Below are 12,836 nucleotides of genomic sequence, written 5' to 3' on the forward strand. Positions count from 1 at the left end.
TTAGGTTGTTTTTGCACATTGATGTTTGTAACACCAGGTGGCAGCAGAGAGTGGAGTGAAAAAAGAAAAATGGCGACTTATGATAAAATGTCAACATTTGGATTTCATACTGCTTTATGTTTGCATATGACAGAAGAAAATAGAGTACATTTTTCATCTGGAAAACCATTAAAAGGGAATCAGCCCTGATGCTCTGCTGGATCTGATTAGCTCAAAGCATGGGGAAAAAATAAAGTTTGCCAAACTTTATATTTACTTATTGCTTACTTACAGAGATTTCAAGTAACAAAGTACAAATACTTCGTTACTATACTTAAGCAGAGGCGCAGCCAGAAACTTTCATAAGGGGGGCCAGGCAATAACCAATCAACACCGAGGGGCTGCTGAAAGCGGATAGATGCCAGAACCTCAGGGTCAATCTACACTGTTCCAACAGGAAAATTAAAAACACAACACCCATATTTCCTACAGCCTTTGCTAACAAATAGATGCAAATATTTAACAATCTGTACTTTCTAGATAAAAGGTATAGTGGATACAATTCTTTCAGGTTTGAGTTCTATTGCAAACTTCTCTTCCTTTGTCATTACTTACCTACTTTTATCAACAATTATTCTGCATAAAATTGATATTTACAAGTACTAATATAAACAAATTTATTATTAAGTTTTTATTAAAATAGTTATTTATCTGAAAAGTCATCTATTCTCTAAAGACTCCTAGATGACTTTCAGAGACACATCATTTTCTCTTTACCCCATATAACACAAAATATAGCTCTGAAAAGAGCATGAATTATCATCTTTAATGTTAGTATATTGATGTGCATAATTAACCACATTGTTTTTGTTGTAAAGTACAAATTAAAACATTGTGAATATTCCACTTGAGAGTATTACTGCTACCACCGTCTGTATTGGGGGGGGGCCTTAGCCAATGAATGGCTAAGGGTGGCCACGGCCACCTCTGTCCCCCCATCTAGCTCCGCCCCTGTACTTAAGTACACTTTTTAGGTATCTATACTTTACTCCATCACTTATTTTTCTTCCTACTTCTGACTTCTATTCATTACATTTTCACTCAAGTATCTGTACTTTCTATTCCTTAAATTTTTAAAACAAACGTTACTCGTTACTTTTGGCTTCGGTTTAATGTTTATAAATATTTATTACACGTCATGTGCTCCATACAATGCAGATCATTGGCTCCATTCACATCTAGTGAAAACTAGTGTAATTGGATGAGTCATATAACGCAAACACTCATTGTTTAGCTAAAGGAAATCATCAGAAGCAAGCAGGTGTTCTTCAAACTGCAAACGTGAATTGTCTATGCCATGCTACAATGTCGGATTCAGAAAAAGATGTTGAAATGTCTGAAAGGTCGGACACAGGCGAGAGCGTATCGGGAGACGGAGACCAACAAGACCTCACTCATCCTTGGCCCTATCTCAAAGAATTTTTCCAAATAGTCGAAAAATTTAGTTTTCAATTCACATAGAGGCACCTGGCTGGTTTTTTTTAAAGGTTACTTTATACTTTTATACTTCAAGTAGTTTTGGGAGCACATACTTTTTCACTTTTACTTGACTAAAGAGGTCAAGTTGATACTTTAACTTTTACCAGAGTGTTTTTAAACTGCAGTATCTATACTTCTACTTAAGTAACAAATGTGTGTACTTTTTACACCACTGCTTACTTACTTATGTGTGACTGGAACATTATTGTTGCATCCCCCAAAACCAGTTAAATTCTGACAAGAAGAGGTCCAATTCTGATAGCATTTGGTCTGCATCCAGACTAAGTTTATTTATTTATTTATAACAGTGTCCTATCTGATTAATAATTGTCTTGATGCCAAAAAAGGGCCCAACAAATTTTACTTTCACAAGTGGAGCAGTACGGCTATCGCCATAGTGTTCCACTTGATTTATGCATATAAATTGCTTTATTATAATTCATGCAGGGAGTTTTACAGATAATATGGACACTGCAATGAAAGTAGAACAGGAAAAGAAAAAGGAGAAAAGATGAAAGAAAGAGGAGCTAAAAATAAGATAAAACATCCTCGGTCTGCTTCATCACCTGCAAAGAGATGTAAAAAGAACAGCACAACCAGGAGATATAGTATAAGAGATACAATAAGGTAACACTTTGATACTATCGCTGAAGTATAAGTAGTATTATTTAATCTGTGGCTGAAGATCAGAACATGGGCTTTCTGTATGGAAGTGAATCTCTAAGTACCCGGAGCCAAGCACCGGTAAGTTTAGGGATTTAAATGATTAAACAAGCAGCGGCCATGTTTAGAGCACGGATCGGGGGTCGAAGTGGAATCACATTTAAAGGAGTATTTCAGGAGGTAACTGCAACGACCGACACTCAGTGAAACCAAAGAATGAAAGCCAGCAGACTGAGAGAATGCTTCACTTAGGCACCAGAGACCTCTACCAGGACCTGATGGAGTTTGACAGGCGTCCCAGTCAGACCAAAGTGCTTTTATTAAGCTGCTGCTTTACATATGGGTGCGCAGATATGGGTGTCAAATTCACTCAAGATGGAGACCATAAAGTGCGTCTAAAACTCCAACAATCTCAACAGGGAACGTTGAATATGCAAGATGGGTTTCTGAAATCCTATTTTAGATCCACAACTGATTGTTATCACAGATCCTTCCCCCCAGCAGCTGTTAGAGTTTAGAAACATCGCTGCTCCCAATAAATTCAGGAAGCGTTTACATCCCTGCTTGTTTTCTTGTTTGTTTTTGTTTGAGCGCTCCTTTTGCACATTTTAAAAAGTTTCTGTAATGAGTATTATAAAAGTATTATAAATTATACTTTTGTTGTGTTTTATATTAGCTGACTGTTGTGCAAAACCAACATTTTGCTGTAGCCCAGTTACAGGTTTATCCTCAGGCTACTGATAACAGCAGATGTATTAGCAATCAATACCATTTATACCTTTGAATGTATTGATTGCATAATGGCACAACACACATTCGACTTGATTAATGTTACCTGGGGGTTATGTTGACATTTTAAGTTACCTTTAAACAGAGATATAAACTATTTTAATTTGACATCCTTTGCACTTCAGAAGAAAAACACAGATTTACTTTAGAAGCAAATATAAAAATAATGCAATGTATACATGGAAGCAATAGTTTAGATTAGTGATTGATAGAGGCACCATTTGATTGAGTTTCAGTATTTAGTGACCTTTGGTTTAGGTTATTATAATGCAATATCTTCCTTCCTGAATATTTCAGCTCTTTTCTTTGTACAACTGTGTTTTGATTTACTTTTTCCCTCTTATTGTTACTATAAGTTTCTTTTCTCTTGATTTGAGGTAAATTAGCCAATGGAATATGGTCGCTAATATTTAAAATAAGAAAAAATATCTCCATTATCTTATTGTGCTCAATATTTAATAATCTTACTTTAAGGTCAGTGATATTCGTTCCATCGATTGCAAATCGAACGTCAGAAAGCTTTATTTTCAGTTCAGTTTTTGCAGTGTAAATCATTCACTGAACTTTAAAACCACAATCATATATTTTTTTTTTCTTTAATAATATTCATGTTTTCCGGACTCAGATAACAGTAATGACCAGCCTTTTATTATTTAAGCGATAAGATTTATTCTATTTTTTACAAAATCAGATGAAAGACTTTACAAACATCAGCTTTAGTCCCTCTGAGGTGTGCCTAAGTCTGCACTCCTGTTTTACAAATACAACATTTAGTACAATTACTGGTTAACCCCACTTAAATAAAGAAAGTAAAATTAAGCTAAGCAATGCAAAGTAAAAAAAAAAAGTCAAATTTGCACAAAGCTCGCTGTAAGGCATATGTCAGAATAAATAAACCATGCAGGTCTGGTTTGCATTCAAGCATTTTTCAAATAGGCAATAACTGGCTCACCTCAATAAGAGAATGCACACTGACCCAACTAAGCTTCAGACACACAGTGTGACCTAAAAAATACGTTTTGAGTTTGATCTAGACCGAAGTAACATCCAAACAGGAATGTTTACAACTGATTTCCTGGAAGATATTCCTGAGGCAGAGGAGGACTGGACAGCGTTGGAACCGAGTACATTTTGTTTTGTTCAGCCGCATTCATTGCAGGTGTTTCATATAACCCTGGAAAAGATACACAGACAGGTGGTTTAGGAGAGAACATCATCAGAAGCTCTGAAAGGACTCTTGCTCCATGACGTTCCTACCCTCATCTGCTCTGTTGTTTTGTGAAGGAGAGAAGTCTTCCTCATCATCAGGCCCCAGATCCTCGATAAAAACCTGCTCGAAGGTCTCTCTGCTTTTTGACTCTGAGTAGAAAGTTTCCATCCGGGGAGGAGCAGGAGTTTCATCTGGAGCAGATTGTTGGGATGAACCTCGGATTGCAGGAGCATCAGGAACTTGGACATCTTCAGGAGCTTGAACGTCATTGAGAACATCTTTAGGAGCTTGAAACTGGACCAGAACATCACTAGGAGCCTGAACTGGGATTGGGACTGTATAAGAAGCAGCACTGGAGGCCTGCAATGGATCTGGAGCGACATATGGAGCTTGAGCCGGGATGGAAGCAGCACTGGTGGCTTGCACCGGACCTGGAGCGGCATATGGAGCTTGTGCTGGGACCTGAGCAGGGTAGGAAGCTCTCACTGGGACTGGAACTGAGTCCTGTACAGGAGCAGAATCTACATCTATCTTCCCAAAACTGGAGTTTTGGACCAGTCCGAAAACCGGAACAGGAGCAGGTGCATCTACATCTGGAGCTTGCTGTGGCTCCACAGCCATTACGGTGGTCTGAGAGCTCAGTATTTGACCTGAGACGACCTCAGCAGACACAGGCACCACCAACACCGCAGGGTCCCCTGCCTCCTCCTGAACCACTGGAAACTGTGGGACGGGCTCAGTCTTCCGGGGCCTCCCTCTCCTCTTTGCTCCGCTCTTGTTTTCGGCCTTTGACCTTTTCCTCTGGCTCTCCACCCTGAAAGAGTTCAGCTAATTAAGGCGAGCAGCAGAGGACACCGACACAGGGCAGAGTGATATGTTTGCAAAGCTAATAGTACAAAGTCCTTGTCTGTGATCTGGAGCGTCAGTAGACCCACCAGAGCAACCTTTGGTTTCCCTGTTGCTGCATATTCAATATAAACGAGACAAGAGATAAGAAGTGAGAACAGTGATAGTGTTAGAGCCACGCACTGTTATTCACAGACAGTTTATGGGTCAGGCCAACACTTCTACTCTCCTCTTTTAGCTCAAATATTCAGCAGAAGTATTTAGATTTGCAGGATTTCCATGCTGCTCGAACACTGACAGGGTTTTTTGTCTTAAAATAAATTTACCCAAAAACCCACTGGTTAGTTTCCTTCTCCTCTGCTTCAGCTTTTCTCTTCCTGAGAAGCTCTCTGTCTCGCAGTCGCCGGCGGATCCCTCCTGAAACAAACACAAATAAAAATGTTTTAGTCACGCAGCATAAACTCAAATATGCCCCAATCTGCAGCTGTTACACAATAGAAAGATTTTCAGCATTTTTTTAATGTTAAGCTTTAAAATAAACCTCCAAAGACAGATCTCCAGCCTCCTAGAACTCATGCAAAAAAAGAAAATCATGGACACAAAATGAATTACCTTCCTCCTCATTCTGGATTTTTTCCTCAGCTCCTTGTATTTTCTCCTGCTGTGACGTCTCCTCCATTCTGGCTGCAGCTATGAATGAATTCAACTGTAAAGGCGCGCAAGCAAACAGCAAAGAGAGGAAGAAAAAAAAATGACTTCTGTTGTCTATTCCCACCCCCTAGATGAATTATCTGGTTAAACATTACTCACAGAGCTGGGAGAGTGCTTGCAGCCTCAGCCTTATCATGTTTGTAAAGCCGGAGGAGTTGGCGCAGAGCTGTTAAAGCAGACAGCAGGAGCGAGTTGTGTTTGGGGAGGATGATAGTGTATATACAGTAAAAAAGAGGAAAATGCATGCATGACACCTGTTGAATATTTCATACATCTGTTAAAAAGCTCAAGGTTTTGTTCTGTCCATAAAATATGGCTGATATGTTTCTATGATGAGGTTAACTGTGCAGTAAGTGTGTTTTAAACAAAGAGAGATCCCGCCTTCAAACTACAGCAGGGTTCATCCTCTTCTTATCTCTGACAGAACGCGCTCAGTTGGGAGTGTTCTCGATCTGCCCACCGCATGTTGACTCCTGATGCGTGCGTTTGAGCCACTCAGAAAAAAATAAATAAAACCAACCTAATCGATTCCCCCTCCTTTATTTACCCAAACATTACCTTAGTTTATTGAGGTTAGGTTAGGTTAGGCAAGGTTTCAAATTTTAAGATTTTGTTTATTTTGTCACAAACAAATCAAACGTGGTAACATCTGCAATATTGCTTAAACTGAAAACAAAAAACTAATTATTTTATATTTATCTTGATTTAAGGTCCTACTTCGGCTTTTCAATCAAGCTTAAGTGATTGAAGCAACCTAATTTGTGACTTCCTTCCGCTCATTTTGCCTCACATATGTCTCTAGAAAAGTTTAAGATCCATCAACTGACTAAACGTTTTGTGGCAACAGAAACAGTCCCAGATCAACAGGCTTCCACCACTGTGCTTTACAGCTGCTGTAGGTTTGAGTTTATGTTTTATTTTTGTTTTTCTACTTATCTACACTTCTGTCTAAAGGACCTAGTTCAAGAAGTCTCTTGGTTTATTCACATGGAGTTCTGCTAAGGCTCACTGCCATGTTCTTTTTAGAGATAAGCTAAAAAAAAAAAAAAGCCACAGTGCTGCTTTAGTGGAAGTCAACTTCCTTGTTGTGTGCACCGAGCTAGACCTGTGTCTTCCTAAATGTGCAAATGTATGTTTACATTCCTGCCACCATGTGAGTAAATGCGACCATAATGAATGTATTTTTAGGAACAGCAGGCTGAATCAGCATCAGATGGCTGATGATGAAACGGGTGTTCCTCTCCAGGGCAATAAAGACACAATGGTAGGACATTTGAGGATGGACAATGATGGTGGATTGTGTCCAGATGGTGATCTAGTGCAGGGGTCTTTAACGTTTTCCAGGCCAATGACCCCCAAACTGATGGCTAGATGGAGCGGGAAGCCCCTAATTATATATATTGCATGAAATTGTGTTCTATCAAACTGGTCCTAGAGTCACTCTATTACAGATGGAGTCATGTAACAAAGTAATTTCTCCCTGGGATTATTAAAGTATTTCTGATTCTGATTCCTGGTTAATGGGACAGGTGTTGTGAATGAAACCGTTCCCAGCTTGAAAGAGCTCCTGTGTGTCACTGAATGTGTGCATTGATGACTGAGAGACATCTTTTGCCTCCATTTATCTGTTTACTTCAGTGTGTTGATTCATGTTAAAGACATTTCAATTAGGGGGAAAAATTGCAAGGGAAGAATATAAAAACAAAGTCTAATCAACCTAAACTTTCGTGACCTCCATGCAGTACCTCCTGGACCCCGTAGGGGTCATGGACCTCCTGTTGAAGACCTCTGATCTAGTGGAATAGTGAGGAGATTTAAAGTTGGCATTCTGAGGTTCATCTTCTGGTTCCCTAGAAGATGAACAACAGAAAGCAAAACAGGTAACATGAAAATTCGGTTCAATTTAGTTTTTAATTTATAATTTAGTTTTATTCATAACTCACAACAAATCTCATCTCAAGTTACTTTACTCAGACTATTTAATTAGATCATGTAGTCAGATTGTTAAAAAGTTTTCTATCTAAGGAAAATCTGCTGACAGAAGACATTCACTACCATTGCATCATTGACTCTCTGCAATCCCTCACACCAAGCATGCATGCAGTGACAGTGGGGAGGAAAACTCAATTTTAACAGAAAAAAAAAACTCCAGCAGGACTAGGCTCATTGTGAGCAGCCATCTGCCGAGGCCGACTGGGGTTCAAGGAGGCAGAAGCATATATACAGCATAAACATGGTAGCACTGAAAGATAAAAGAAAAGCTAACATGAACTAGCTCAACAGGTGACCCTGGCAGAACCAGGCCAGATCTAGCTACTATGACAAGAAAGAGCAGAGAGAAGATGAGGATTAAAGTTTAACAAACAAATGTTTCTCAACTGGGAAGTACAGATATAATGAAGCAAAATGATTTAAAGCTGTCCCTATGTCCTCCAGCAGTCTTAGTCTATAGCAGCATAACTTTGGAGATAGCTTTAGGACAACCTGAGCCACTCTAACTATAAGTTTTATCAAAAAGGAACGTTTTAGACTGGTGTTGCACCAATACTGATACCAGTATCGTAACAATCTTGCATCTGCCTCAGTTGTTCAACTTCTCCTGATTGGGCCTTAACGAGCTCCAGTTTCCCATCACACTCTATAGTAAGAACAGCCCATACTGACTTAAAACTGCACTGTGTATTTGGTATCGGTGTGGTTCTTCAGAGATATAGCTAACTTAGCAAGCAGCATGGACCTGCATAAAATTGTAAATCTGTCTTTAGTGTTCAAAGTTATTATTCATCTAAAACCAGTGTCAGCCATTCAACTGTGATTAAAGCATTTTTGGTACAAGCAATGAAACTTATTTTAGCTCACTGTTCATTTCAGAGTTGGGTTGTTGTTTTTTTATTATTATCATTATTGTCATTATTATTAATGTCATTATCATTATTATAATATCATTATCCTGTCTGTCAAATAAGAGAGTTTGGAAACATGGACAGCGTATTTATGATCATGGCACTGCATATTAATCAGATTACAGTCTAGACTTTGACTAGACCAGACTAAATCCTTACTGTTGTTGTTTTTTTGTTTGTTTTTTTCATCCATTCAGCAGTGGACTTCATAAAGAACTTTGAATCTGGGCCTGCCAGATAACCCAAGTATTTTCTAGAATTATTCTGAAAAGCTGCTCTGGATTTTTTGGGGGAACCTGTTTTTATAAAGTTCTATTTTAGTCTTATCAGTTCATATGATATTTTCCTGCATGTCAGATTCTCAGGTTCTATAGAAGTGGTTCCTGCTTTTTTATAAATAATGGGCAGTTGGTTTATTTGTTGTTTTTTTAAATGCTGAAAGTCAGAAATATAGTGTGACAAAAAAAGTAAAAACTGATTAAATCCATAACCCTATTAAAGGAAATTGACAACGACTGCTGGTAATACTAAAGGCTTTTTATGCCTGAGTGATTCACTTGTTAAAATTTCACAATCTAGATCTGCATTACAGCATGGATTTAAGACTGATGTTCTTTGCAAACTGAGCCAAAACAAAATCCAAAAGACAACAAAACTGGAAAACTTTGATTCAGACCTCTTTAAATGACAACACAGCCTGAAAAAAATAAAAACAAAAATCAGTGTTTTGCTTGTTCTCTATTGTGAAATAAAATACTCGCAGCTTCTTTCAGTTTGAATAAAAGTAAAATGAAAGAAATTAAAGTTTTGATTTTTTTTTTTATCATTACATTGCTGCTACCAGGATGAGTCTAAAGTCTGGCTGTTTAAAAAGGAACTATGAATAAATAAGCTTCCTGTATTTTCATGTTTAGAGATTTGTAAGATAAAATGCATAAATCTTTGAGCTGATGCCGACTCCTTCCAGGTATGCATGGGCCTCCAAATTACTGAGGCCAGAAGGCAGAGAGGACTTTCCTCCACATTCAGCTCCTGGAACTGAGGAACCTCTGTGTGGATAGGACCTCAGGAAACCAGTCAGTGATGCTACAGCGCCATCCACAGGCCATGGGTGTAACAAGAGAAGGGTTTTCCTTTGACAGCCTTAAAGGTTGGGAAATATTAGAAAAGTTTTTTCTCTCGATTCCAAACCATGCAGACACCACCTTTAGAAGGAACCTGCAGTGTTCTATGTCCATATAACTATAGTGATCTTGAAGGGGGTTGGGTTAAAGGGGGGGGGGGGGGGGGTACCTTGCCAGCTCATGCATGCACAAGGCTCTCTTTACTCCAAAGCCACCTCCTTCAGAGCCATGTGTCACAGTCGAGAAGTTAAAGGCAAGGAATTATTAAGGCAAGTGAGTTTATTGGAGAAGTTGTGGACATTTTTTCCAGACAAAGCATAAATGTAACAGCTATGATGTCATAATGCATTACATGCTGAGCTGTTTGTGAACTTTAAAATACTGTGTGTGTCTGACACCACCCATGCATCGTTGCACATATAAAGGAATATATTTCCCTTGTAAACTTTGATAGAAAAAATGACATGTTTTGGAAAGTATGTGATAACTAACTGCTTCAATGTTTTTCTTTGCATTAATCCATGCTATACAGGTGCTGGTCATAAAATTAGAATATCATGAAAAAGTAGATTGATTTCAGTAATTCCATTTAAAAAGTGAAACTTGTATATTATATTCATACATTACATATAAACTCATATATTTCAGATGTTTATTTTGTTTAATTTTGATGATTACAAATGACAACAAATGAAAATCTCAAATTCATCATATCAGAAAATTAGAATATTACTGAAGACCAATAAAAACAAAGGATTTATAGAAATGTTGGCCAACTGAAAAGTATGAACATGAAAAGTATGAGCATGTACAGCACTCAGTATTTAGTTGGGCCTCCTTTGGCCTGTATTACTGCAGCAATGCGGCGTGGCATGGAGTCGATCAGTCTGTGGCACTGCTCAGGTGTTATGATAGCCCAGGTTGCTCTAATAGTGGCTTTTAGCTCTTCTGAATTGTTGGGTCTGGTGTATTGCATCTTCTTCTTCACAATACCCCATAGATTTTCTATGGGGTTAAGGTCAGGAGAGTTTGCTGGCCAATTAAGAACAGGGATACCATGGTCCTTCAACCAGGTACTGGTAGCTTTGGCACTGTGTGCAGGTGCCAAGTCCTGTTGGAAAATGAAATCTGCATCTCCAAAAAGTTGGTCAGCTGCAGGAAGCATGAAGTGCTCTAAAACTTCCTGGTATGTGGCTGCGTTGACCCTGGACCTCAGAAAACACAATGGACCAACACCAGCAGATGACATGGCACCCCAAACCATCACTGACTGTGGAAACTTTACACTGGACTTCAAGCAACGTGGATGAAGTGCCTCTCTTCTTTTCCTCCAGACTCTGGGACCTTGATTTCCAAAGGAAATGCAAAATTTACTTTCATCAGAGAACATGACTTTGGACCACTCACCAGCAGTCCAGTCCTGTTTCTCTTTAGCCCAGGCAAGACGCTTCTGACGCTGTCTGTGGTTCAAGAGTGGCTTGACACAAGGAATGCGACAGCAGAAACCCATGTCTTTCATACGTCTGTGTGTGGTGGTTCTTGAAGCACTCACTCCAGCTGCAGTCCACTCTTTGTGAATCTCCCCCACATTTTTGAATGGGTTTTGTTTCACAATCCTCTCCAGGGTGCGGTTATCTCTCTTGCTTGTACACTTTTTTCGACCACATCTTTTCCTTCCCTTCGCCTCTCTATTAATGTGCTTGGACACTGAGCTCTGTGAACAGCCAGCCTCTTTAGCAATGACCTTTTGTGTCTTGCCCTCCTTGTGCAAGGTGTCGATGGTCGTCTTTTGGACAACTGTCAAGTCAGCAGTCTTCCCCATGATTGTGTAGCCTATAGAACTAGACTGAAAGACCATTTAAAGGCTTTTGCAGGTGGTTTGAGTTAATTAGCTGATTACAGTGTGGCACCAGGGGCCATCAATTTTGAACCTTTTCACAATATTCTAATTTTCTGATATGATGAATTTGAGATTTTCATTTGTTGTCATTTGTAATCATCAAAATTAAACAAAATAAACATCTGAAATATATGAGTTTGTATGTAATGTATGAATATAATATACAAGTTTCACTTTTTAAATGGAATTACTGAAATCAATCTACTTTTTCATGATATTCTAATTTTATGACCAGCACCTGTATGATGGCATGAAAATTGTTTACTTCCTGGGATTAAGGAAATATTCTTCTAATCTATCAGATAAGAATCCCATTTGAATTTATCTTCTGAATGTTTGTTTTTTAAAAACAAGTTAGGAGGGAGGAAACATTGAATTATGGGGAATTAACTACTTTTAACATACAGAATAATATTTGTTTGTGTAAAACTCTAGGTTTACTTTTAAATTAATATCAGATAAGGTGTTTGAGGATGAGGAGCATTAATTCAAAACTGAATCACACCGTATAAATGAAATGAATTTACATGGAGGTGAAAGGCATAAAAAAAAACTGAATGTTGGAACTGGAACTATACAGTCAGATGTTTACATCACTTTTTTTCATCACAATTTTTTTTTATCACTGCTGCTTACCTTTATCAAGGCTGCACTCTAAAAAAATGAAAAAGTCTAGAGAGCTGTCTAAAACTATTGGAAAATATCTTCACTTTCACTGAAAAATGTGCAGTAATGACAAAAAGCTGGTTAAAAGAGTACGAAGGACCACTGCATGACTGTGATAAGTTTTTTTTTTATTACATCATTAGAGGCTCAAGCATCAATAGTCTGGTAATAGCAAACACTGTAAAGATATAAGTAAATGGTTTAAAGAAGAAAAAAGCAAATGAAGAGGAAACAAAGAAAAAACAAGTACCTGAAAATAACCATAATCAGATGGCCCTGCCTATTTATATTTATATATAGATATGTATTTATTATTTTATTTTAATACCAAACTTCTTGTTCCAGTGACTCACCAAATCATTTTTTGGACTCGGTAAAAAGCAAATGGATCCCTAAGCAGGGAGCAACAAGCCAGGGGTAGAACTCCCCAGAGAGAAAACTGGACAGTATTAATGCCTGGAGTAAAAAAAAACAATCCAGAGAATAAAAAGAAAAATAATAATTAA

General features: G+C 38.2%; 1 protein-coding gene across 3 annotated transcripts; it reads right to left on the minus strand.

The window, feature by feature from the left end:
• Window positions 1-3,614: 3,614 nt before the first annotated feature.
• Window positions 3,615-5,985, minus strand: hemgn (hemogen). 3 transcript variants are annotated; one of them, XM_038278598.1, is made up of 5 exons: window positions 5,837-5,985; window positions 5,639-5,716; window positions 5,365-5,443; window positions 4,228-4,994; window positions 3,615-4,144 (listed from the first exon to the last, which is right to left on the minus strand). In XM_038278598.1, exons 1-5 carry the CDS (start codon window positions 5,871-5,873, stop codon window positions 4,032-4,034), a joined length of 1,074 nt encoding a protein of 357 aa, XP_038134526.1. In that variant the 5' UTR covers window positions 5,874-5,985; the 3' UTR covers window positions 3,615-4,031. The 3 variants fall into 3 exon arrangements, with proteins under 3 accessions (XP_038134526.1, XP_038134525.1, XP_038134527.1); XM_038278597.1 differs by having other exon boundaries at window positions 5,353-5,443; window positions 5,837-5,984; XM_038278599.1 differs by lacking the exon at window positions 5,837-5,985 and having other exon boundaries at window positions 5,353-5,443; window positions 5,639-5,795.
• Between the last annotated feature and the right edge of the window lie 6,851 nt (window positions 5,986-12,836).

Source organism: Cyprinodon tularosa, unplaced genomic scaffold (assembly GCF_016077235.1).
Source record: "Cyprinodon tularosa strain WSP-4 unplaced genomic scaffold, ASM1607723v1 ctg142, whole genome shotgun sequence".
NCBI lineage: Eukaryota > Metazoa > Chordata > Actinopteri > Cyprinodontiformes > Cyprinodontidae > Cyprinodon > Cyprinodon tularosa.

Bases quoted from the DNA above. Each gene is read 5' to 3' on its own strand.
- hemgn (XM_038278597.1), bottom strand. From the start codon at position 5,873: ATGATAAGGCTGAGGCTGCAAGCACTCTCCCAGCTCT. The intron at 4,995-5,352 runs GTAAATTTATTT...GAACTCTTTCAG, and splicing joins ACTAACCAGTGGGTTTTTGG to GGTGGAGAGCCAGAGGAAAA. The intron at 4,145-4,227 runs GTAGGAACGTCA...TATCTTTTCCAG, and splicing joins AAACAACAGAGCAGATGAGG to GGTTATATGAAACACCTGCA.